At 45.1% G+C, this 26900-nt stretch overlaps 1 protein-coding gene across 2 annotated transcripts in view; it reads left to right on the top strand.

Moving 5' to 3' along the window:
• The first annotated feature begins 5808 nt into the window (after positions 1 to 5808).
• NAGPA (N-acetylglucosamine-1-phosphodiester alpha-N-acetylglucosaminidase) overlaps positions 5809 to 26900 on the top strand; it is a 48113-nt gene continuing 27021 nt past the window's right edge. Inside the window, exons 1-5 of one of the 2 annotated variants that reach the window (XM_030185770.1) lie at positions 5809 to 6246; positions 6399 to 6884; positions 17270 to 17409; positions 21707 to 21815; positions 25089 to 25217. In XM_030185770.1, the coding sequence (XP_030041630.1) occupies positions 6095 to 6246; positions 6399 to 6884; positions 17270 to 17409; positions 21707 to 21815; positions 25089 to 25217 (1016 nt within the window). In that variant the 5' untranslated portion in view covers positions 5809 to 6094. The remainder of the gene's footprint in view (positions 6247 to 6398; positions 6885 to 17269; positions 17410 to 21706; positions 21816 to 25088; positions 25218 to 26900) is intronic. The other variant, XM_030185769.1, reaches the window with a different exon arrangement.

Genomic DNA, 26900 nt, shown 5'->3' with positions numbered 1-26900 from the left:
TCCTCTGGAGGTACCGGGACGAGTACTAGCCCGAGCCCTGACCTCTGGTAATTTCTTGCCCTTAGACGTGCCGAGATCGGTCACGATTTTGTCCAGCTCGACCCCAAAGAGCAGCTTGCCTTTCAAAGGCAACCTAGCCAGGCGGGATTTAGAGGCGTGGTCAGCAGACCAATGTTTCAGCCAAAGCCACCGCCGCGCAGAGATTGTCTGAGCCATGCCTTTCGCTGAGGCCCTCAAGACATCATACAGCAAGTCTGCCAAATAGGCTAAGCCCGATTCCAGGGCCGGCCAAACAGCCCTCAAGGAATGATCCGAGGAGGAAGCCCGCTGCACCATAGTCAGGCACGCCCTGGCCACATAGGAGCCGCAAACTGAGGCCTGCAAACTTAAAGCAGCCGCCTCAAAGGACGACCTTAAGGCCGCCTCCAATCTTCTGTCTTGGGCGTCCTTTAGGGCCGTGCCACCTTCCACTGGCAACGCCGTTTTCTTAGTCACCGCAGTGATTAAAGAATCCACGGTAGGCCACAGAAAGGCCTCACGTTCACTCACAGCCAAAGGATAGAGGCGGGACATAGCCCTAGCCACTTTAAGGCTCGCTTCTGGGACATCCCATTGAGCCGAAATTAAGGTGTGCATGGCATCATGCACGTGGAAGGTTCTAGGCGGGCGCTTCGTCCCCAGCATAATGGCAGAGCCAACAGGGGCTGAGGGAGAGACGTCCTCCGGAGAGGAAATCTTCAAAGTGTCCATGGCCTGTAACAACAGGTTGGGCAAATCCTCTGGGCTAAAAAGCCGCGCTGCAGAGGGGTCATCCGCTCCATCCGAGCGGGGATCCGTCTCCTCCAAGGAATCCGCAAAGGACCGTTGGGAGACCTCAGACACGCTGCCCTCATCTACATCGGAGGAGACAAATTCCTCCAAGGCCTGGGAATCAACCCGAGGGCGTTTACCTCTGGGAACCTCAACCTCTTTACCAGACAAGGGAGCAGGGGCAGCGTTGTGCATGAGGAAGGCCTGATGCAGCAGCAAAACAAACTCGGGGGAGAAACCCCCCAGACTGTGCACTTCCGCAGCCTGGGCAACAGCCCTAGACGCACCCTCAACCGGCGCTCGCAATAGCGGGGGAGAGACATGCTGCGCATCCAAAATGGCGTCCGGCGCGAAACTCCGCGAAGGAGCCGCGCGGGAAGAACGGCTCTTAACTTTAGCCGCTTCTGTGCCGTCGCCCAAATTAAGGGCGTTCATGGCATTAATGTCTCCAACCTCAAGGGCGGCCCAAGAAGAAGCCGTCCGAGCCGCGTGGCCGGCCAAGATGGCGGAGGCGAGGAGCGGGGGATGGGCGTTTATGGCGGGAAAAACCGCCACGCCGGAGGAAGGACCGGGACATTCATCGGTCACGAAACTGTCACCCAACAAGGGCGAATCAGGCTTTAAGACCCCCGCATCCCCTCTAGAAGCGCTCAAGCGACCCGGGGAGCGACCCTTTGCGCCCTCGCCCTCCGACGCCATATGCCACGAGGAGAAGAATCGGGGAACCCCCCTGCCCGCTATAAAAAGGTAAAAATTACCTGCTGTCCGCTCCGAGTTGTAACGACCTGGTGTCCCAGTGAGTAGCTGCAATAGACGCTTAAATAAACGTCGAAATAAACGCCTTTAAGGACGTTGAAAATTTTTTTTTTTTTTTTTTTTAACGGAGCCAGCGGGAGGGGGGAGAAAAGGAGGGACCTGGCACCACCAGGTTTGCACTTGCTCAAAAGAGCCCTCAACCCCAGGCACTCAACAAAACCTAAAAATTAGGCTTGGAGGCCTAGCCAGAGCTGCTGCTGTGTGTGACCACCACCTGCTGAGATAGAGAACATACTGAGGAGTTTCCGGCAGCACATGACCACATATAGGGAGGCAAAAGTTTGCTCTCTATCTCCACCTGCTGGTAGATGGACACAACCCACCAGTCTATGGATTGATCAGCTTGATGATATGGAAGATACCTTTTTTATTGGACATAACTTAATACATTTCTTGATTAGCTTTCGAAGGTTGCCCTTCTTCGAAAGCTAATCAAGAAATGTATTAAGTTATATCCAATAAAAAAGGTATCATCTTATTTTCTTTTCCATGTTTTATTTTGTTTGATTTCTATTGATAACCTTGAGAGTGGACTAACACGGCTATCACACTCCTCTACTTAAAATAAACATCAAACTAAATCCTTCAAATATTACAAGTATATTGATGACATTTTTATGATTTGGACTGAGGGAGAAGAGGCCCTCAAACAATTTTAAACTCTTTTAATGCATCCCATCCTTCAGTCAGATTCAAAATTATCCACTGCACAGAAAAAGTAAACTTTCTCAACACAATTTCTATCAAGAACAGACATCAACAAATATCTGCATGCTGGAAACCAACTGACAAATGCAGCTCCCTTCACAATTCCAACTTTCACTTTCCACACAAAGTCCGTTTGTCAAGCCACATACCACCTTATATACTCTGACCCAACAGAGAGGAACACCTCAAAGTCCTGAATGAATCCTTCAAACAAAAAAGCTAAAACCACAAACATCTCCAGGAAGCTTGTTTCTTCACTTAAGACACCCAGAGAAAACCTACCATAGACAAAGTATCCCTTTTAGTAGCATACAATCCAGGTGGGCAAAACTGATAAAAGTCATAGGACTTACAGCCATTACTCCAGAACAGTGCTGGCTTTAAGTATCGGGCAGACTAGGTGATTGCCACAGGTGGTAAAGTCAAGAGATAAACAACAGGTCATGACAGCCACACAAACTCAAAGAATCATCTGTGGAAACTTACCTGCAGGAAAAATGAGAAGTTTCCAAACAGCCCATTTACACAAGAAAATGGCCGAGGATTGTTCTGGGAGAGATGGTGTTAGGGTGATCATAATTGTAGTGTTTAATGATCAAAATCTCACATTCAGGAGGCTAAGGGCCTGATGAGAGAAATGCAAGACTGCAGGTTCTCCTAGGGGGTGCTAAATAGCTTTGCATTGGCCCTGCAGAAGGATACATTCTATATTGTTCAATTCAGAAAATGTGAAGGATGCTACCAAGAGAGACTGGACAGATTTTAAAGAGAAGATGTAAATCCCCTTTACTGCCTTGATTAGTAGAGAGGTAAAAGCAGACAGACCAAGTTACGGTTCTATGGCAAAACACTTTTTGAAACCGGGGCACTATATCGAAGCCCTTATGAAGGGAACTTCAGGAATATAAGACTTTTGACACTGAATGATCAGATACTTAGAAACTACAAAGAATACAGATAATTTCTTCAGTCCTAATCATAAAATTCACTTTCTGATCACCTAGCCATCTCTTTCTTTCCTCTCCCCTTTTTCAGACTATGATTGGAATGTTTTTATGATTCAATTAGGTTTTCTAGTATTACCATCTTTGGCAAATTCTGTCCTGACCTGACTTGAGGAATGGGGTTTTTGGCTCCCAAAAGCTAGTCAAAAATGTATTGTTAGCCCAATAAAAAGGAATCACCTTATACTTTTTTGTTGTTATTATCGAGTAAATTTTACTTCTAGATATTCAAGTGGACTATTACAGTAACCACATCACTATGTCAATGTTATTAGGGCTTCTGAATTTGGTTATCAGCTTATGTACTTAATGGGCCCAATGCTCAAAACTCCAGCGCTAGAGGCAAGAGTGCACATCCTATAACACAAGAACAGTGCAGTGCGTTAGTAAAGCAAAAGCAAGGAGGAGGAACATGATGCATGTGTATAAGAGCTGCGCTTACCGCAAAACTGTGTGCATGCACTAGGCAAAACAGGAAGTGCAACAGCACATTGGCACCCTTCCCCTGCACCCTGAAATATAATCCCCCCCAAAAAAACATTTTATTTATTTTAGTTACATTTGTACCCTGTGCTTTCCCACTCATGGCAGGCTCAATGTGGCTTACATGGGGCAATGGAGGGTTAAGTGACTTGCCCAGAGTCACAAGGAGCTGCCTGTGCCTGAAGTGGGAATTGAACTCAGTTCCCCAGGACCAAAGTCCACCACCCTAACCACTAGGCCACTCTTCCAATTTAAATCCCCTAAGAGGCTCACACCAAAGCGCAAGAAAATGGGAGCCAATGCCCGTACTCACCCCCAGCTTTACTCAGACTCACAAACATTTTTTTTTCACTATAAGCTACACAGGCGTCTTTCTTCTTTCAAAAGAAGCCAAAAACAGGCAACTGAATGTGAAAGATGCCAAATAAATCATCCCCGACTTGGTGGTGTGTTTTTGGCATTAAGGCCAACATTCTACACTGTCTTCTGAGTGTTGGAGTGAATACATAATCACCCTGATTTGAATCCATTTCAGTGCATTTAAATACAATTTGCTCTAATCTTCAGCACAAAGATTGGAACTGTACTGGGTTTTGTGCATGTTGCACACATTAACTTGAGTGCAGTTCCTGTGCTAATCTCTCAGCATTAGGTTTTGAGCATCTGGGCCAATGTGTTTTAACTCACGATAAGGACTATAAATCTAGTCCTTAGGGGCCCTTTTACTAAGTTGCAGGAAGGCTAACACACCAGTAGCACACACCAAATCAGCTCTACTGCTGGGCTAGCATGTGTGCCTGGTGGTAATTCTGAGTTTGGCGCATGCTAAATCCTACAGTAGAAAATAATTTTCTATTTTCTACTATGGGGGCATTCCTGGCAGTAATCAGCAGTCAGCATGCACTGCATGGTTACAATGCAGGTAGCATGTGAACCCTTACCGCTAGGTCAATGGGTGGCGGTATGGGCTCAGGTCATAAATAGGTGCGTGCTAGTTTTAATTTCACCTCATGCCCATTTTCTGGTACATTAAAAAAAGCCTTTTCCCCAGCTGCAGTAAAACATAGCCCAGCGCATGCCTAAAAGATGCGCCCACACTACTGTAGGCCACTTTTTACTGCAGTTTAGTAAAAGGACCTCTCAGTGAGGAAGCCATGAGCCCAGATATGAAGAACTGCATGGCCAGAATCTTAGGTTACACCGACAGAGCATTAGCACAAAAAGCTCTTCTACTAACATTTTAGGATTTTCTTAAACAATAAACTGTTTATTGATCTCAAGGGCAAGCCAGCACCATAATAGTGACATGATTGATATATGTATTTGTTTGCTAATATGCCAATCTCACTTTCTAACACAATTTTTTTTTAACTTTTTCGTCCTTTACATTAAACTCTTTCCCCCAACCCATCCCAATTCCACCCCGAGTGAAAGATCATAAAATAAACGCTACAGAGAGCCTTGTGTGTCTTATGGCCATCTGCGATTAACCATCCAACCAGTAGTTCAACAATTCCCACCGTCCCTCCCATATCCCAACAAATATAACCAAGGTGGGCTTCGGGGGGGATCCAAGAGATACCTGAAGGGAGAAATATCAGACGCATACATCCGTTTGCAGTGCCCCCCCCCCCGATGCTGTTTCCTGGATGAAGCGCTGAAAACGGCATCAAATCCAACAGCTATTTTCACACCGTTTGCCTGCTCTAGGAAGAAACCTCTCCAACCGTCCAACACGACAACTTTTCTGCAAATGTACAGAAAACGGGTTTCTAGAGAGGTAAGCAACCTGCAGCCTTCTTACTCCCCCTTACCAAGGGACAAACTCGGTTGCACGACGAGTCCACACAGCACAATCTACTAGGAACCAGCCAATGAGGTTTAATGACCTCGGAACCCGCCAATAGAAGTTATGGAACCAGAAGCAGTAGATATTGTAGTACAGCCCCAAGAGCCCGCCCTCACCGGTAGGCAGCCCAGGACAGTTCCGCGTTGGTGCGCTTGCGCAGATGATGGCTGCATGCTTTCCTCATTCCCGTTTTCTTGGACGAATTGAATGTGGAAGAAAAACAGGGAGAATCGTGGCTGATTGTTTAGGAGCCTCGAGTTAAACAAACAAAAAAAAAAACAACCCAGGTTGACTGCAAAATCTCTCGTTTGGAAGGACTGCCTGAGGTCATCAGCTGACAATCATATGATCTACTGGCAACGTCGTCTAAGAAGAGCAGAGAGAGAGAGAGAGATTCTCATGTGACTATGGTGTTCAGAGCACTATGGCTGACCTCAAACGTACTGTGGCTAGAACACAAGGAATGCTGCAGTATTTTGGAGAACCAGTGAGGTTTGCAGGACGAAAAAGAATCGGGGTTCGAGTACTGCTTCCGCTGTTTCTCCTTCTGCAGTGCTGTCACAGGATCAGTGCTAGGTGAGAGCTTATTGTAAATCACAAAATGGTCTTCTAGTTTTGTGGGGAAAACCTTAAAGCCTGACAAATTGAAAGTAATAATATGTATATTCTTTTATCGTTCTATAATCGAGCTGTAATCATCGGTTATTCGTGTGTATTTTTTTTTTCAGAAATTCACTGAATGATGACTTGCTGCTTCCCTATCTTCCTGTTCCGTCTGGCGATCTCCAGCACCGTCACAGAGTTGTTAGAGACTGCCGGACTGTTCTTGGTAATAGTTCATATGAAACATGGCCCAGCAATAATAATACAGAGTTTCCAGTAGCTACCACAAAAGTATTCGTATCAAAGTTTTCGGAAGAAAATGGGAATCAGAAAACAGTTTATGGGCATTTTACTTTTGTAAATGACCCTCTGAGGACATTCTCAGTGTTGGAACCTGGTGGGCCAGGAGGCTGTAGTAATAATCGAACAGCAACTGTTGAAGAAACTGCCAAATTCAGAAAGTGTCTTGTGGCCCAAAATGGGGGTTATTTTAATGTCGAAACTGGAGAATGTCTGGGAAATGTTATAAGTGATGGGAAACTGGTTCATGATGCTAAAGGAATGCAGAACGCTCAGTTTGGCATCAGGACAGATGGTACTCTGGTCATTGGGTAAGAACTTAAGAGAAAACATCAAACCTGTCATTTTTTTTTTTTTTTGGATCCTGCAGTTTCCTCTTGCTCCTTTTTGGGCTTTAAGCTTGATAAGGTCTGTAAATTGAATCTTGGTATTATAAATTTTCGTTTGTAACTACTGTGATGAAACATCTAGCCACGGCCACTTTGAGGGTTTATCCCCAGCACAGGTCAGGTCTGCCTGTACCTGCCGCGCATGCTCTACACTAGCACCCTCCTCCCACTGACTGGATTACAACTGCCTCTATGCGAGTCTCCTGCTCTGAAATTATTCCCAGTGATTTATAGGTTACTGGAGCCACACTCGCAGTGGTCCCACAGTTCCTAGAAAGCACTTACAGACCCAACACACAAACCTCCAGGATTCTTTATCAGCCCAGACAGACAGAACGAACAAACAAATGTGTTTATTCTCAGAACTTGGAACAGTGGCCAAAAAAATATGTGCAAATAGCAAACAGTAACAAGTAACTGACATGGATCAATTAGAAAACTAAATAAACATCTATATACTGTCTAAACTAGCCATTCCCAATCCCAACTCAGTCCTCAGGGCACACCTAGTCCCATCGGGTTTTCAGGATATCCCCATGAAGATTCATGAGTTAGATTTGCTTTCAAGTCTCATGCATATTCATTTCAGATATCCTGAAAACCCAATTGGACTAGGTGTGCCCTGAGGATTGGATTGGGAATGGCTGGTCTAAACACTACCTGGGAAGGTCAGGATATATAACTGTTCACAGAAGAGATCTGTCTCTGTTTCCTTCCGGGCTAAGACTGAAGCAACAGCCAGTATCTGCTAGGTAATTTCAAAACTACAGGCCAGTCAAAGCCCAGAACAGTCAAGTTTTAAATAAAAACTGGTTACATCACTACAGGCCCTTCCTATTATCTGTGTACCAACTAAAATAAAGAGAAGTCAGACCTCAACAGCTTTAAGCATAAACATGCACCATCTGCTGGTCAGACTAGAGAAATACTCTTCAGAATATAATCAATGCAGGAAAATATCCAATACATTTTATAGGCTTGAAACACACTGTTTCATCACAACTACCCATGAGTTTTTCTGCCCATTATGGACTAAATTTATAAATGGCACCTAAAAAAAATCAACCCTGAAAAAAATAGTGCTTAGCACTTTTCTATATTCAGCACTTAAAATTAGGCATCATTTATACAATAGAGCTTAGCACCGGGAACCATGACTACATTTAGTTGTGACTATTTACATCAACGAAACCTTGGTGTAAATCCCTGTGCCATGTGCAGATCCCCTTTAACCTATAACAACACGCATAAATTGGGAATGCCTCTGATCTGCCCATGCCCTCCCATGGCCATGCCCCTTTTTGGACCTGCTCCAAAATTTAGGTGTGTAATTTTAATCAAAGCCAATTAGCACCAATAATTGTTAAAATTCTAATTATTAGCACTAATTGGATTGCTGTTCATTTAAACTGCGTGCAAATTAGCACACGCAATTTAAAGCACCATTTATAGAATTCGGGGTTGTATGTAATTTAGTCATTGCAGTACGAGTATATGACCAGGCCATGTACTAGAGATCCTTCCAGACTGGATAAGCCATATGATCTTCATTGGCCTTCAAAGTTTCTCTGTAGAGCCCTGGAGTCATTGGTCCAAAGTCTGGCAACTAGACATTGTTCTTGAGTTATGATTATGACTCCATCCCCTTCCAGGGGCCGTAAAAGCTGCCTTTCTGCAGCATATTCATCTGCCTTTGGGAGTGGGAAAATTGGCAGAGAATCAAACTAAGGACTTCTGTCTTAGAGGTGAAGTCTGGAGCTCACAGATTCAGGTAGATGGTGACTTTCTGTTAATAATGTGAACTAAAAGAATTTTAAAAATGTTGCTTTTGCTGTAATATGTTGCTTCTTCTTTCTTAAGGCTTTAGCAGCATGGGAATTGTTATAGTTTTATTTCTAGCTTTTCTTTTCTGCTAGAAAGTAAATGCAGCTCTTGCAAGTCAACCCTCAAACTTGTATTCAGGGCAAGATGTTATGTATTCCACTATGATAAAGAGACAAAAAAAAAAAAAAAACCTTTGCAAAATGCAAACCAAAAAGTTACAACAGCAAAGGTGACAAAAAGGAATCCTAAAAGCGGTCGTGGTGATGAACAGTACTTTCCATATCATCAAGCTGATCAATCCATAGACTGGTGGGTTGTGTCCATCTACCAGCAGGTGGAGATAGAGAGCAAACTTTTGCCTCCCTATATGTGGTCATGTGCTGCCGGAAACTCCTCAGTATGTTCTCTATCTCAGCAGGTGGTGGTCACACACAGCAGCAGCTCTGGCTAGGCCTCCAAGCCTAATTCTTAGGTTTTGTTGAGTGCCTGGGGTTGAGGGCTCTTTTGAGCAAGTGCAAACCTGGTGGTGCCAGGTCCCTCCTTTTCTCCCCCCTCCCGCTGGCTCCGTTAAAAAAAAAAAAAAAAAATTTTGAACGTCCTTAAAGGCGTTTATTTCGACGTTTATTTAAACGTTCATTGCAGCTACTCACTGGGACACCAGGTCGTTACAGCTCGGAGCGGAAAGCAGGTAATTTTTACCTTTTTATAGCGGGCAGGGGGTTCCCCGATTTATCTCCACGTGGCATATGGCATCGGAGGGCGAGGGCGTAAAGAGTCGCTCCCCGGATCGCTTGGGCGCTTCTAGAGGGGATGCGGGGGTCTTAAAGTCTGATTCGCCCTTGTTGGGTGACAGTTTTGTGACCGATGAGTGTCCCGGTCCTTCCTCCGGTGTGGCGGTTTTTCCCGCCATAAACGCCCATCCCCCGCTCCTCGCCTCCGCCATCTTGGCCGGCCACGCGGCTCGGACAGCTTCTTCTTGGGCCGCCCTTGAGGTAGGAGACATTAATGCCATGAACGCCCTTAATTTGGGGGACGGCACAAAGGCGGCTAAAATTAAGCGCCGTTTTTCCCGCGCGGCTCCTTCGCGGAGTGTCGCGCCGGACGCCATCTTGGATGCGCAGCATGTCTCTCCCCCGCTCTTGCAAGCGCCGGTTGAGGGTGCGTCTAGGGCTGTTGCCCAGGCTGCGGAAGTGCACAGTCTGGGGGGTTTCTCCCCCGAGTTTATTTTGCTGCTGCATCAGGCCTTCCTTATGCAGAACGCTGCCCCTGCTCCCTCGTCAGGTAAAGAGGTTGAGGCCCCCGGAGGTAAACGCCCTCGGGTTGATTCCCAGGCCTTGGAGGACTTTGTCTCCTCCGATGTAGATGAGGGCAGCGTATCTGAGTTCTCCCAACGGTCCTTTGCGGATTCCTTGGAGGAGACGGATCCCCGCTCGGATGGAGCGGATGACCCCTCTGCAGCGCGACTTTTTAGCTCAGAGGATTTGCCCAACCTGTTTGTGCAGGCCATGGGCATTTTGAAGATTTCCTCTCCGGAGGACGTCTCTCCCTCAGCCCCTGTTGGCTCTGCCATTATGCTGGGGACGAAACGCCCGCCTAGAACCTTCCACGTGCATGATGCCATGCACACCTTAATTTCGGCTCAATGGGATGTCCCGGAAGCGAGCCTTAAAGTGGCTAGGGCTATGTCCCGCCTCTATCCTTTGCCTGTAAGTGAACGTGAGGCCTTTCTGTGGCCTACCGTGGATTCTTTAATCACTGCGGTGACTAAGAAAACGGCGTTGCCGGTGGAAGGTGGCACGGCCCTAAAGGACGCCCAAGACAGAAGATTGGAGGCGGCCTTAAGGTCGTCCTTTGAGGCGGCTGCTTTAAGTTTGCAGGCCTCAGTTTGCGGCTCCTATGTGGCCAGGGCGTGCCTGACTATGGTGCAGCGGGCTTTCCCCTCGGATCATTCCTTGAGGGCTGATTGGCCGGCCCTGGAATCGGGCTTAGCCTATTTGGCAGACTTGCTGTATGATGTCTTGAGAGCCTCAGCTAAAGGCATGGCTCAGACAATCTCTGCGCGGCGGTGGCTTTGGCTGAAGCATTGGTCTGCTGACCACGCCTCTAAATCCCGCCTGGATAGATTGCCTTTTAAATGCAAGCTGCTCTTTGGGGTCGAGCTGGACAAAATCGTGACCGATCTCGGCACGTCTAAGGGCAAGAAGTTACCAGAGGTCGGGCTAGTACTCGCCCTGGTACCTCCAGAGGACGGTTTCAGGAAGCCCGTCGGTACCGCCCGGGCAGGTCGGGCTCCTCTGCCCCCTCTCCCTTCAAGAGGAACTTCTCCCCCAAGCAGCATTCCTTTCGCAGAGACCGCCGTCCCGGAGGTGCTCCCTCCGGTTCTCCCCCAGGGTCTCGTACCCAATGACGGGGCCTTGGTCCACGCCTCAGTGCAGATTGGAGGACGGCTGTCCTCGTTTATGGGCGAGTGGACCACAATAACTTCAGACGCTTGGGTGCTGGAAGTCATCAGAGACGGCTACAAGCTAGAGTTCTGCCGACCCTTAAAAGACGGGTTTGTACTCTCTCCCTGCAAGTCTCCGGTCAAGCTGTGGCAGTGCAGCAGACCTTGGACAATCTGATCCGCCTGGGGGCGGTCGTTCCGGTGCCAGAAAATCAGCTTGGCAAGGGACGTTACTCTATTTACTTTGTGATACCAAAGAAAGGAGGTTCTGTACAGCCTATCCTCGACCTCAAAGGGGTCAATTGGGCCTTGAAAGTTCGGCACTTTCGCATGGAGACCCTCCGCTCTGTTATAGCGGCAGTGAAGGCAGGAGAGTTCCTGGCATCCTTGGACATCAAGGAAGCGTACTTGCATATTCCCATCTGGCCTCCTCATCAACGCTTTCTGCGTTTTGCAGTACTGGGCCGACACTTCCAGTTCAGAGCCCTCCCGTTCGGGTTGGCTACTGCTCCGCAGACCTTCTCCAAAGTAATGGTGGTCATCGCGGGCTTCCTGAGGAAGGAAGGAGTTCAAGTCCATCCTTATCTGGACGACTGGTTGATCCAAGCCCCCTCTTATGCAGAGTGCGGCAAAGCTGTGAACCGGGTGGTTGCTCTTTTGAGCTCCCTGGGGTGGATCATCAACTGGGAGTAAAGCCAGCTGCGCCCGACTCAGTCCCTGGAGTATCTGGGAGTTCGATTCGACACCCAAGTGGGTAGAGTGTTCCTGCCAGACAATCGGATTGTCAAGCTTCAGGCTCAGGTGGACTAGTTCCTAGTAGCCTCTCCTATTCGGGCTTGGGACTACGTGCAGCTGTTGGGCTCTATGACGGCCACGATGGAAGTAGTGCCCTGGGCCAGGGCTCATATGAGACCACTACAACAATCTCTGCTGCTGCGCTGGACTCCGATGTCGGAGGATTATGCTGTGCGCCTTCCCTTGGACCCAGCAGTGCACAAGGCGCTGAGCTGGTGGACGCAGACAGACAAGTTGTCTGCAGGAATGCCTCTGGTGACCCCGGAGTGGATTGTCGTCACGACAGACGCCTCTTTGATGGGCTGGGGAGCCCACTGCTTGGGAAGGACAGCGCAGGGGCTCTGGTCTCCTGCAGAGGCAAGTGGTCTATCAACCTCCTGGAACTCAGAGCCATTCGGTTGGTGTTGTTGGAGTTCATCCCGGTACTGGTGTTGAAGCCTGTACGGGTCCTGTCGGACAATGCCACGGCTGTGGCCTATGTCAACCGCCAGGGAGGTACCAAGAGCGCCCCTCTAGCCAAGGAGGCTATGAATCTATGCCAGTGGGCGGAAGCGAACCTGGAGCAGCTTTCAGCGGCCCACATTGCCGGAGTCATGAATGTCAAGGCGGACTTTCTCAGTCGCCATACCTTGGAGCCCGGAGAGTGGCAGCTATCTGCTCAGGCGTTCTTGGACATCACGAAGCGCTGGGGCCAGCCGAGCCTAGATCTGATGGTGTCATCGGCCAATTGCCAAGTGCCGCGCTTTTTCAGCAGAGGACGGGACCCTCGATCCCTGGGAGTAGATGCTGTTCTCCAACAGTGGCCGACACAAGAGCTTCTCTATGTGCTCCCGCCCTGGCCCATGTTGGGCAGGGTGCTAGACCGGGTGGCAAAGCATCCCGACAGGGTAATCCTGGTGGGTCCGGATTGGCCCAGACGTCCCTGGTATGCGGACTTGATCAGGCTCTCAGTCGGCGATCCTCTGCGGCTGCCAGTGGAGCAGGGCCTGTTGCATCAGGGTCCCGTGGTGATGGAGGATCCCTCCCCCTTTGGTCTTACGGCCTGGCTATTGAGCGGCAGCGTCTGAGAAAGAAGGGCTTCTCAGACAAGGTCATCGCCACTATGCTGAGAGCGAGGAAGCGCTCTACTTCTACTGCTTACGCCAGGGTTTGGCGTATCTTTGCAGCGTGGTGTGAAGCAGGCTCACTTTCTCCCTTCACTGCTCCAATTTCTTCAGTGTTGGCGTTCCTGCAAGAAGGTCTGGACAAAGGCCTGTCGCTCAGTTCCCTGAAAGTTCAGGTAGCGGCTCTGGCTTGCTTCAGGGGCCACCTGAAGGGTGCTTCCCTGGCTTCGCAGCCAGATGTGGTGCGCTTTCTCAAGGGAGTTAATCACCTGCGCCCTCCTCTGCACTCAGTGGTGCCTGCGTGGAATCTCAATCTGGTGCTAAGAGCATTGCAGAAGCCGCCTTTTGAACCCTTGTCGAGGGCATCTCTGAAAGACCTGACGTTGAAAGCAGTCTTTTTGGTGGCTATCACTTCAGCCAGAAGAGTTTCCGAGCTCCAGGCACTCTCATGTCGAGAGCTTTTTCTGCAGTTCACTGAGGCAGGAGTGACTATTCGCACAGTGCCTTCCTTCCTGCCCAAGACTGTTTTTCGCTTCCATGTGATTCAGCAGCTCTGTCTCCCTTCCTTTCGTAGGGAGGTCTACCCAGAGGAATACTCTGCTCTCAGTTTCTGGATGTGAGACGAGTCATCATCAGATACTTGGAAGTGACCAATGATTTCCGGAAATCGGATCATCTGTTTGTCCTGTTTACAGGTCCTCGTAAGGGTCTGCAGGCTTCTAAGCCTACAGTGGCAAGATGGGCAAGGAAGCCATTGCAGCGGCTTAGGGTCCATCTCCTTGGAAGAGATTTGCAAGGAGGCAACTTGGGCTTCGGCCCATACCTTTGCCAGGCATTACCGCTTGACTGTGGCTGCTCGGGCGGAGGCCCGGTTTGGAGCTTCAGTGTTGCGGTCAGGGATTTCTATGTCCCGCCCTGGGTGAGTACTGCTTCGGTACATCCCACCAGTCTATGGATTGATCAGCTTGATGATATGGAAGGTAAAATTATGTATCATACCTGATAATTTTCTTTCCATTAATCATAGCTGATCAATCCATAGCCCCTCCCAGATATCTGTACTGTTTATATTCTGGTTGAATTTTAGGTTCAAGTTTAGCCTTCAGTTACTTCAGGAGGACTTCGTGTTCAAGTTCTTCTTTCACTTGGATTCTTCAAGAGTTGAGACGAGTTTGTGTTACAGTGAGCTGCTGCATTCCTCTCCCCTCCGTTTTACGGGGCTGGATTGAGATTTAAATTCTGCCGGCACTCCCTCCCGCTTCGTGCGGCTGTAGGGCAGCTTTGTACCCCTCCCGCTTCGGCGGTGTTAGGGTCAGTCAGCTCCTCCCGCGGTTGCGGTTGCAGGATAAGCCAGATCCCCCCGCATCGGCGGGTGTGGTGTCCCTCCCCCGCTCCGCGGGGATGAGCTGGACGATTCCCCTCCCCCACTTGTGTGGGGATGAGCTGGGTTAATTCCCCTCCCCCGTTTCGGCGGTGGTGAGCTGGGCAGAGTGTCCCTTCGTGGGTGTAATTCTCTAAGTGCTGAGTCCTGCGGATGGAGCTTTGATATCGACATACTGAGGAGTTTCCGGCAGCACATGACCACATATAGGGAGGCAAAAGTTTGCTCTCTATCTCCACCTGCTGGTAGATGGACACAACCCACCAGTCTATGGATTGATCAGCTATGATTAATGGAAAGAAAATTATCAGGTATGATACATAATTTTACCTTATTGTGTGGAAAGAAAGACTCTACACAAATTTGTGTTTCAGCTACAAAGCCTTCATTGGGAGTCTGATCTCACAACATCATCAGATAGTAAAGTATGCAACTGGAAACATAGTCATACAATTTCTTGAAGACACAAAACAAGTCCATACGATGAAAGCGCTAAAGCTTCTGACTGAAACCACAGTGCTGCAATCGCTAAGTCACCATCAAAACTGGTGAAAACCATTGGACCCCCTCTAAAAGCAAGGCCCTGGTGGCCTAGTGCCCTCCCCCAAGCTCCCCCCCCCCCCAGGATGGTGACATCCAGCCCCCCCTCCCGACATGAGGGCACAGGGGCTGGAGGTCCGGTGGATTTCCAGCCCCCCTAGCGCCCCCCCCCCCCCATCCAAAAGAACATACCTGGTGGCCCAAGTGGCAGCACCTGGCAATCCGATTCACTGGACAAGGCAGAGTGCCGCCATTTTGAAGACTGCGCTGTAAAGAGGAGGGAGTGCTATTCCCTTCTCCAATGCGGAGGTACCGGTCGGGGTGGGTTAACCACTAGACCACCAGGGAGGGTGGGGGGGTTGGGTCAGCCCACGGGCCACCAGATATGTTCTTTTGAATGTTGGGAGGGTTAGGGGGGCTGAAGATCCACCAGACCTCCAGCCCCCATGTCCTCATGTTGGACCTGTCAAACAAGTGCGGGAGGATTCAGGCATAATCCTCTGCACTTTCCCTGGACGATCAGTGCTAATAACGCGCTTAAATTTGCATGTTATTAGCGTTGATTATTGGGGAGCTAATTCCCCACACATTTCCGGTGCTATTTTTAGGGCGCTGTTTTGGAACAACGCAGGGAATTGATCATCGGAGTATCGGTGCTTTACCAGTTTTTAATTTATATTTTAAAGAAACTATGAAGTCTTGTTTTTAACTATTACAGAAAATGTCACGTCATAACATTGCAAAGTTAGTATTTGAATTGACTGGAAAAAGCACCCAGAAACGGTGTCTGTGTACTGTGAAAACACTAATAAACGCAAAGTTTTAGTACTCTCAGAGAAACCTCAGCAGCTCTCTTTAGAATTCAAATTGTATTCTGCTTATGCCCAGAGGATTTTGTGAGATAATATAGAATGAAGGGGATCCTAAAAACGTGTAAATTGAGAGGTCTAGATTGGTATAAATTTCTCTCTGTATTCTACTTGCATCCTTGTGAACAGAGGAAGAAATAAAATGTGACCATATTTATAGTCAGTAGACTGGATCAGTTTTTTAAATTCTCTTTTTATTGATATATCAAGGAGCATCCAAATTACAGTATAAGAGTTTGAACACCACAAGTGTCGACAATAACAACGGTTAAACAAGCTTTATCAGAAATCCATCTTAACAGCCGTCCACTTTAATATATCCATTTATCTCCTTATTTTCCCCTCCTCATTCTGATCCCACTCACTCTTCCTGCAGCACTCATATATCCCTTGTCTTGCCTACCTGTCCACTCCCTGAAGGGTTCCCAAACATACTTAAACTTGTCCAACGTATTTTGGCGTAGAAAATTTGATGGCAATAAGGTTTTGACTCGTACCTCTCGCCATCCAAGTGAAATTTTTTTTTTTTAATTATTTATTAGTTTCAATAATACAAACGAATAATCATTTGTAAGGCATTACAGAGAAATTATTTACAAGAAAATGAAAAGAAGACAAAGAAAATCTAACAAAGATTTCCAGAATACAATTATTTATACTCTGCCTCAGACCACAATCTAGGAAGGGGGGGTAGTGGGTTGTAAGTACAATTTCAAGGAGAATGTAACTTAAGAAGAAACTATTTTAATAACGTATAGGTAAGTCCTGATCTTTATCCCAAGTTATTATTGCTGATAGTTCTGATCTTTTAGAGTCCAGAAACGTCTTTAGTTGAGATGGTTCAAAAAAAATATATTTTGTCCCAGACAGGCAAATCAAACATTTACAAGGGTAGGCCAACATAAATGTTGCACCTAATCCCTTGACTTCGTCTCTCATAAGTAAAAATTGTTTTCTCCTTTGTTGTGTAATCTTTGCCACATCCGGGAACATCCACACTTTCTGACCACAAAATGTATTAGAAGAATATTTGAAATACAGTTTCATCAACATATTTATATCTTGTTCGAAAACTAAAGTTATAATCAAAGTTCCTCTGGATGTGATCTGATCCATAGATTCTTCCAGAATAGCTGTTAAATTTTGAATGTCAGTAGCGGGCATAGTTTTCACTGGTTCTGAAACTTCTCTATTTTTTTGAACATTTGGCAAATAATAAACTTTACTGCAAGGAGGTATATCTGTTGAAGATAGATTCAGTATTTCATCCAAGTGAATTTTTAAGGTGATATGAGAAAATAGAAACATTTTTTGTGAACTAAAATGCTCACTGTAAGTTTTTTTTATTGCAGATACCTATCAGAAGAGGATCTTTTGGATAAAGTGAATCCATTTTTGCACTTGCTGAGCGGCGTTGTTTGGCTTCTGAGAAATGGAGAAGTTTATATAGAACAGAGCAAAGAAGCTGAATGTGATAAGACCCAGACAACAGGTAGATTGCATGTAATAGCGTTTGCTTTAAGTAAATTAAGAAATTGTCAGAGAGTGTAATATATTAAAACTAGTAAAAAAGGCCCGTTTGAACTGGTACACAGCAAGTGACTGGCAGGAATGTGTTTCTTTGATATACTAGTGCAAATGCTAAGACGAAATTGACGAGGCTTGGTAGAAATTGTCTCAGGAGCAATATTGCCTGCTGAAGCCTCGTTTGCTTGTTCTCGTCAGTTAATTCAGTTGCTTTTAACTTGTTTTTTTTAGCATTTCAAGCAAAGGTCGTGGCAAACAATTTCATTTACGGATGTCTGGGAAATTCCAGAATCCCATGGAATTTCTTGCTGCGTTCTGTGAATCTGTGTCTGGTCTTCCTGATTCAACACAAGATCATGAATAAGATAAATGTTTGTGACCACGCGAGTGGTACATGACCAGCCACTACCCTTCCGCTATTCTGCTGTACAAGTTTCATCAATCTTTTTCAGAAGCTTTTTAAGGCCCCCAATATGCAATTCTTTGTCAGATATTTAACAACTAGTAAAAAAAGGCCCGTTTCTGACACAAATTAAACGGGCGCTAGCAAGGTTTTCCTGGGAGTGTGTATGTTTGAGAGAGGGTGTGTGAGAGAGAAAGAGTGAATGTGCGAGTGTGTGTGTGTGACAGAGAGAGAGTGAGACTGTGTGCTAGTGTGTCTCTCAGAGAGAGAGAGTGTGTGTGTGTGAGAATGAGAGTGTGTGCCATGGGCCCCCCCTCCCTCCCTCCAAAATCCAGGGTCGTCGTCCCCCCTCCCTCCCTCCGAGTTCCATGGTCGTCCCCCCCTCCTTTCCTCCCTCCCTCCGAGTTCCAGGGTTGTCCGTCCCCTCCCTCCCTCCGAGTTCCAGGGTCATCCCCTCCCTCCCTCTCTCCGAGTGTCAGGGTCTCCCTCCCTTTCAGTTCCAGGATCCCCCCTCCCTCCCAGTTCCAGGGTCGTCGTCCCTCCCTTCCTCCCTCCCTCCCAGTTCCAGCACCCCTCCCTCCGAATTTTAGAAGTCATCTTCACTTACCAAGTCGGGGTTATGGCGGCCGTCAGCAGCGGTAAAAGGCGTGCAGGCTCGGCCCTTCTCTCTCTCTCAGCTCTGGTCCCGCCCTCATTTCCTGTTTCCGCAAGGGCGTCGCGTTCCTTTGCCTGGCAACTCTGCAGCGTTCCCTTCCAGTGATTGGTCACTGCTGCTTGTGACGAACCAGGAAGCACTCAAACGTCAGGACAGGAGATGGATACAGCAGGCAGCACGAACCCTTCAAACCCTTCACTGCAACGGAGTTAGCTTCAGAACGTTGGAGGTGCTTTTTATTATAGTAGATAGGGAGTTTCATACCATAATTTCAAGTTTGCTACAAAAACTTGATAACAACTGGAATAGGATGTAGTGAGTGAAATGACTAGATATGCAAATTGATGCATTTTATTTAAACATGATTGAATTATGAGGGATCACAGGAAAATCATGCAAAATTAAACATAAGGAGGGCAATTCTCAAAAGACATTTACCCCAACTGTATAGGCTGTCTGAATACTACCCACACTTTCCCCAGGTAAAAGTACTTGTGAGGATCAGCATTGTGCATGCTGGACAAAAAATGCGGGATGAGGCCAGAGGAGGCAATAGTACATGTACTGTAGTTTTTAATTTTCAGAGCTATGGGGGTTATTTACTAACACTGTGTGCTAAGGCAGTTATTGTGCCTTATCTACCCCATTGTGCACTGTTTATATGACCCAGTTGTTCTGAAAATGCAAAGCTACAGTACATTCACCACAGTATTGATCCCCACATCCACATATTAGTAAATGTCCCTCTATGTTCATTATTTTTCATAGAAAAAATACTTGCAGCAAAAGTAGGTACACTTTTCTGTACGTACTTTTTCCTGAGTACTTTTCAAAGGGAGAATTGTTTGAGGATTGGTGCAAAGTAAAAGGACCCAGGAACTTTGTACCTGATGTGGCATTTTGAAAATTGCATTCTAAGTGGTAGGTGACTCGATATAAACCAATGCAAAGTGATGCACATAGGCAAAACTAATCCTAACTGTATGTGTGTGCATAATATGTTGAAATCCCTGGCTCAGTATGCAGTGATGGTCAGAAAAACAGATAGGAATTATTCAGAAAAAATAGAATAGAATAATGTCTCTCTCGATATGTGGTGCAACTGGATCTTGAGGATTATGGGGGAGATCTATATACGGTGCCTGGAAAATCTGCGTGGAAATCATTTTCGCCTAAGCGTATTCTATAAGATTTAGGCGCGATATATAGAATTACGCTTAGTTGATATCCCAACAACTAAAACTGTGCGCCTCCATTTACACCAACAAAAACGTGGCGTAAATCTCTGTTCGTAGATTTACACGGACTGGGCCATATTCTGTAACAGCATGCATACATTTGGGAATGCCCACAAAACGTCCATTTCCCCAACCTTAGCCACACCCCTTTTGAACTTAATGGACCAGTCACACAGACATCCCAGCAGAGCAGCCTAAGGGGCATTGCTGTGGCCTTCACATCAAAGGTGCCAGGTATAAATCTCACTGTAATCCCCTTATTTTGTATTGTAAGCCCTCCAGGATCCCCCCCAAAAAACTACTGTACCTAACTGTACACCACAACAATAGCCTTCAAGCCTGTAGGTGTCTCCTATATATAGGTACAAGTAGGTATTTAGTGTTTTGTTTTTTTTTGGGGGGGGGGGCACATAATTTCCACCATAAGTGTACTAGTTAGAGTGGGATATAGGCCTGGGTCCCCTTCTCTAAAGTCCACTGTACTGACCACTAGGCTACTCCTTGGACCTGCTTTTTGCTCTAATAGGAATGGCCATAATGTCTTCAGCTGTCTTAGAGCTAGGTATGTCCTGTCAGTGACGTATCTTTGGGGGGGTGGAAGAGGGTCAATGACCACTGGAGGATTAGGGGAGGGGTCATTCCTTGATCCCTCCAGTGGTCATCTGGTCCAAATTCTGGGCCTGCTTTGATCCTGCCCTAATCCCACCCCCAACATGCCCTCTTGCGATTTAGGTGAACTGCAGAGAAAAAGACTTAAATATAGGTTTTTAAAATCACAATTTGGATGAACATTCATCTAGTACTTTAGGCGTTTTTGGATGTTTTTTTTTTTTTGTTTGTTTTGAAAGTGAGCCCCAATAGTAGCAATTTGTTTGCTGGTTGGTTTTTAATCAAATGCCCCCATTGGTGCTCTTCATAGACAGAGTTAACATTGCGTTGTTTACCTGGAGGCCTGCGGGATATAAATAAATAAATAAACATAAACCTTTTCCTGCTTGTGATGGCTCCTGTGGTAAACAGGGCCCTGTTTACTAAGGTGCATTACTGTTTTTAGAGTGCCTACACTTAGCGCATGCGCTAACCATGTAGGCACCTATATGGATATTGTGGGCACGTATATGGTTATCGCGTGTTAAAAATGTTAACACGCCTATAACACTGCTTAGAAAACAGGGCCTTAGGAGAAGCATATGGGAAAGTTAGTAGATGATATCTCTCCTCATAAGACATGGTTAGCAAAGGTGTTTCCTAGTTTACAGGTGAGCTACAGAAGGTTAGAAAGACAGTAGTGAAAATCTAGTTTGGAGAGTGATACGGAGTTTCATAAGCAGGTGAGACTATAACAATAGAGTTAAGGAAATTAAAAAGGAATATTTTGCCATGCAGATAGCGCAAGCTAGTAATATAACACAAGAACTTGATAGTATTGCTGACTCCTTAAAAAACCCTCCCTAGGCATCACCATTTTTTGGTTCAGAAGATTGTGTTAAGTTTTTGGCAGCTGTCATAGCCTGGTGTTGTACTAAGAAAATACAGAATTTATACAGAACCTTAGAGGGAGGTTTTAAAGTTTTAGGTTTAGAAAAGATGCAGGATTATGGAGGAAATGAGATTTTACCCCTAGCTGGTATTTTAGAATCAAATGAACTTTTCCTAGGACAAGCAGGATGAGTCAGTCACAAGTAGGTGATGTTATCTGATGGCGCCAATTGGAGAGAAACTCTCCCATTGCTCAGAGAGACCTTGTAAATAGGTCTCTCTGAGCATGCGTGACTGGACCGTAACCCAGCGGCTGCCTACTTCCTCCCTCTGTTTTCTATCTGCCCAACCTAACGTAAAGAGGGAACAAAAGGAACTTGCACTTTCAGTTTATGAATCTGTTAATTTATTTGAAAATTGTGTATATTGTATTATGTTTCCTTTACTTACAGGCTTTCTTTTGTGATTAAATTCCCCTTTTGTGCAGGAACTTTTGAGCAATTTATTAATGTTATCTCAGCCAGGACTGCCGTGGGACATGATCAAGATGGGCGAATAATTTTATTTCATGCGGATGGACAGACAAGTGACAGAGGGTGAGAGCAAACCTTTAATTATGTCATTTTATGATTTTCTTTATGTAAATAAGATTCAGTTTGCTTCTTTAACATTTAAAAGAGAAAGGAACATAAAAAATGTGTATATGGCGCCATTAGAAGTTGGGAGAAAGAAATAAGGGAAATATGGGTACAAATGCTTGTAGCAAGAGAGGAGTTACAGGATTAATATGACAAAGTGTTTGTTGTAGATGAAGGTAATTGGGAAGTAAAAGAGTTTGCAAACTCATAGAATGAGGGAGGAGAACTAGACAGAGTTGATTGGAGCTGCCTGGGATAGAGAAATATATGCAAGCAACTGCTAGAAGCGGAGCCTTGAGATAGGAAATTGGAATGAGAAGAAGATAGAGTCAAAGCTTCATATTCTTGCATGTAAATAACATAAAACTTGCAAGTATCTTTGATAGAAACAGAGAAAATGATGGCAGATAAAAACCATATTGCCTATCCAGTCTGCCCTTCCATACCATCTATTCTCTCTACTGTCCTTTCCTCTCCCTTAAAGAATCCTCTGTGCTTGTCCCATGCTTTCTTGAATCAGACACAGTCCTCGCCTCTGCCGTCTCCACTGGGAGGCTGCTCCACAACCCACTGCCCTTTCCATAAAGAAATATTTCCATAGATTCACCTTCATTGATATCCAGCTGTTCTTTCCCTGGCCCATATGCTTTGACCACTCACCGTTTTAGTAACTGCCTTTCCTGTTCATATCTTTTTGAAGATTACGTCTCCAGAATTGTACACATTACTCCAAATGAGGACGGAGCAGAGAAGTACACCGAGGCACTATCGCCTCCTTTTTCCTGCTAACCATTCCTCTTCTGTGCACCCAAGCATCATCCTGGCTTTTTCCGTTGCTTCTGTTTGTCCACCTTAAAATCATCCCTTATACAGAAACATGATGCCTTAGAGGTAGTGAAAATAAAAATAAAAAAAGGTGGGAGTATGAACCAGGCTATCCAAAGACTGAAACCAAGGTAAAATTAAAATATATGACGTTTAATAGTTTTAAAACAAATAATAATAAAACAATTTTACATAGAAAATGACTTGACACAACGTTGTGTTTCAGCCAGATGGCCTACATCAGGAGTCTGATCACTAAGGTAAACAACGAATTGAGATTATCAATGGTTATAATCACAAAATCTCAATGCTCGAAAAAAATGCCAAATGAAAGAGCGGCAGACAGATCACTCATTGAACGGTCTTTTTCAAGACCATTTTTAAGATCCTGTCTGCAGATCTGAAAGAGGGATAGGGCTCAGGGCTCTCAGACAGGAGGGAAAGGAAGCCAAAAGCAGACAGGGTTAGACTCAAAGCAGAGGTGTCCACAGGCACGCAGACAAGACAAGGCTGAAGTGCAAGTAGCTGACAAACACAGACCAGTACAATAGCTGAAGCTCAAGAAACTGACAAACACAGAGAAAGAACAGAACAATGGCTGAAGCTCAAGTAAAGCAAGGCAGAATTGCTCCTAACAGCCCACCAAAACAGAAGTGCTTCTATCAGCACCACAAAGGAAAAGCAGGGAAGTTCAAACAAAGCAAGGCAGAAGTGTTCCTAACAGCACAAACACTAACCTGGACCTTTGGCGTTGCAAAGGCAAAGCAGAAAATTTCCAGGTGGTTAATAAGCCCATCAGCAGCTGAGGCTCAGCTGCAGCAATCTCAAGGCAGATAAGGGTGAGGCTAGCTGCCAAACTTCCAAGCAAGACTGGAGGGCTAAAATATCTGGACCAGACTGAAAAGGGAATCTGGAAAGTCTAGGGAGACAGCAAGACAGTCAATGGCAGCCACCGGTTCTGGCCACCAGAGGGTGAGGCGAGCACAGCCAAGGAAAACAGTCCCAATCGTGACACTTTGTCCTCTTAAAGCATCCTTTGTAGTCCCTGGTCATCATAATGGCCCTCCCTCTCTCCGCCTTCCCCTGATTCATGTTTTTGACATACTTAAAAGTATGTTTTATTTATATTTATATAATGCCTTTTTTGTAAGTCTCTCTTGGCCTACTTTTTATGTTTTACATTGTTAATGTACCATTTACTATGCTTTTTTCTATTTTCCTTATTAGATCCTTCTTTATGTTTTCTTTAAGGATGCTTTTTTATTTTAACAGCCTTTTTCACTAAGCAGTTTAGCCATGCTGGCTATCATTGTTCTTCCTTTGATCTCTTTTAACTTTAAGAAAACATTCCAAGGGCAATTTTCATAGCAATTTTCGAGTGTAAAAAGCTTTTTATTTGCATAAATGGACTTAAGATTTATGCAATGGCCTTAAATGGACTTAAGATTTATACTTTTACCCATCCACAAAGAAAGCATACAATTCCAATAAACACATACAGTATTTATGATATCTAGAAACTGAACTTCCCTGGCATTTTTTGAGAAAACATTAGATATTAGAATAATTGAAATCTCCCAAAGTTTCCAATTTTCATAGCCTGTCTTATCTCTATTTAACACTTCACAGTATGTTTCCCCACCCTGCTGATGTGGATGGTAATATACCCCCACTGCTGTACTGTTCTTCATCATGCATGACAAATATAATCATGGAGACTCCAGAGTACAGTGTGTTTCCTACAGAATATGACTCTGTAGCATTCTTAAAATATAGTGCCACCCTTCCAACTTGATTCAAGGTTCAGCTTTAAGATACCACAAATCAAAAAAATCTAAGCAGTTTACACTTAAAAAACAAACACGGAGGAGAAGAAATGGGAGAACCATATTAAGAAGCTGGGTTACAAATTTTCATATAATAAGAAAGGGAGAAATAAAATCTACCCTAACAAGGAAATACAAGGAAGGGAGGTAGTGATAAAGCTACACACACTAGTGAAAGTGCTATCCAGGGCCACGAGCCTGGATATCTTCTCAAAAAGAAAAGCATACCGCAGTGCTGTCGGCTAACTATGCCATATGCCTTGGTAAAGTAGCTCAATCTTGTATTTTATTCCTGTGAGGGACTAATAATAATGACTAGTATTGGTCATCTTTGATTCTGTCTACTTTTCACATGGGTAAAAGTATTTGTGTTGTTGATCCCTGTACCTACTCTTACCCACGATCAGGAACTATAGTCTTCAGACAACCTGTTTACCCAGGTAAATAGTGTTTGAAAATTGCACTAGTAGCAAAGTTTAACAATAATTGACATTGACTTCAGTGACAAGATTTTCAAATATTTTGGGAGTCATAAAGATGGTGATGAAGTGTAAATTCTAATGCTAATTATTTTTTTCAGCCTTAATCTCTGGGAAATGGCCAATTTTTTAAAGGAACAAGGCGTTATTAATGCTATAAACCTGGACGGTGGTGGGTCTGCTACTCTAGTTTTAAATGGAACTCTTGCCAATTATCCATCAGATCATTGGTATGTATATAATGTTATCTCTTCTACTATAATTATTGTTTGTCAGTTGGTAGCATGGACCAGATATGCAAAGTATTTTTCCCAGAGTCCCAAATAGGAAAATCCTTTCAGTACATCTTGCTCTTTAATAGAAAAATCAAGCAAACCTCTATTTTAAGAGTTCCATGTGCTTTCTAATCTTATTATAATTAAGAAATATGTCTGATAAAAAAAATATTTCAACATTTGCATTAAGTTCAATTTCTATATTGGAATTTTACAAATAGAACAAGACAGGAACAAACCAAGAAAGTAACAAATGACAAGGAGGAAGAGCAATATCATAAGATTATTCCAATTGATAGATTACTAAGTGTAAATAAAAATGAAAACAAAAATGATTTTAGTCTGTTTGAACATACGTGTCAACCGGCTGCCTATTTCCTTTATCTGCAGCCACCAGTTCAGCTCGCATTTGTGATTTTTAAAATGCTTTTGGTAATTCAGGGAAAACATGCATAATCCAAAATGATTTGTCTACACCAAGCCTTGTTCCAGCTCCTGCCTTGTTCCTGTTCCAGCCTTGCCTTGTTCCCGGATCTTGCCTTGGACCCAGCCTGCCAAGTTTCTGCCAAGCTGCAGGCCTGCCTTGTCTCCAAGTTCCTGCCAAGCTCCAGCCCTGCCTTGTCTCTGACTCCCTGCCAAGCTCCAATCCTGCCCTGCCTCCAGACTTTGCCTTACCTTGGACCTGGCTAGTCTTGCTGTGCCTTGTACTCTTGTTCCTGCCCTGACTTGCATAGACCTTGCCTTTCTTCTTACCTTGGTTTGCCTTCAGCATTTAGTCCTAGTCTTGTCGGTCTTGCTCATTGTCTTGTTCTGTCTGGATCCAGTTCTTGCCTTGCCTCTCTTTGCCTTTCTGGACCCAGTTTTAGCCTAGTTCCTTGTGCTGTCTGGGGTCCAGTTTTAGCCTCACTGCCTTGCTTTTCCTTTCATCATTTGGATCCGGTTTCTGTCTTGTCTGTCTTGCCTTGTCCAGCTGTGTCTTGCCTAGCCTTGCTTTGCCCAGCCTAGCCTTGTCCTGTCTAGTTTTGCCTTGCCTTGTGTTCTCATCAGAAAAAAAACAATTCCACAACCCAAATATTTCCCTACTTAAGGGGTCCTTTTACTAAGGTGTGCTAAATGCACTAAATGATAAGACATCCATTATATTCTTATGGATGTCTTATCATTTATTGCACGCTAAATCTGTTAGCGTACCTTAGTAAATGGACCCCTAAGTGTCAATCTGATATAGTAGAATTAGGCTATGATGAGAGTAGTTGGGTGTTATGCCTGACTTATAGCCAGTAGATAAGTGTCTCATACACCTAGTGCAGATGAAAACAGAAAACTTCACAAAATTACCCCTTTTCAATTCAAACTTTGTATCAAAATTATCCATGAATTTGGCTTTCTTATAAGTGTTGTAAGTGTGACATGCATCACGTGTTGCTTTTTCACTTAACCACTTCTGTCAGCTGAGAAAATAATTTATAGATAAATAACAATAAATTACTATAGGTCTTTACACAAAGCAGGATGTTGTACTGATTCTCTTAATATCTTCTGTAAGACACTCAAGCTTGACAATGTTATGAACTAGCTAAAGGAAATGTTAAAAAAAACATTACATGTATTTAATAAGAAATGCTTGCCTTTTATTAT

The sequence above is a fragment of the Microcaecilia unicolor genome, chromosome 13 (assembly GCF_901765095.1).
Source record: "Microcaecilia unicolor chromosome 13, aMicUni1.1, whole genome shotgun sequence".
NCBI classification, from domain to species: domain Eukaryota; kingdom Metazoa; phylum Chordata; class Amphibia; order Gymnophiona; family Siphonopidae; genus Microcaecilia; species Microcaecilia unicolor.
The sequence above is the reverse complement of the archived record's forward strand: the minus strand, read 5'-3'. Positions and strand labels throughout refer to the sequence as shown.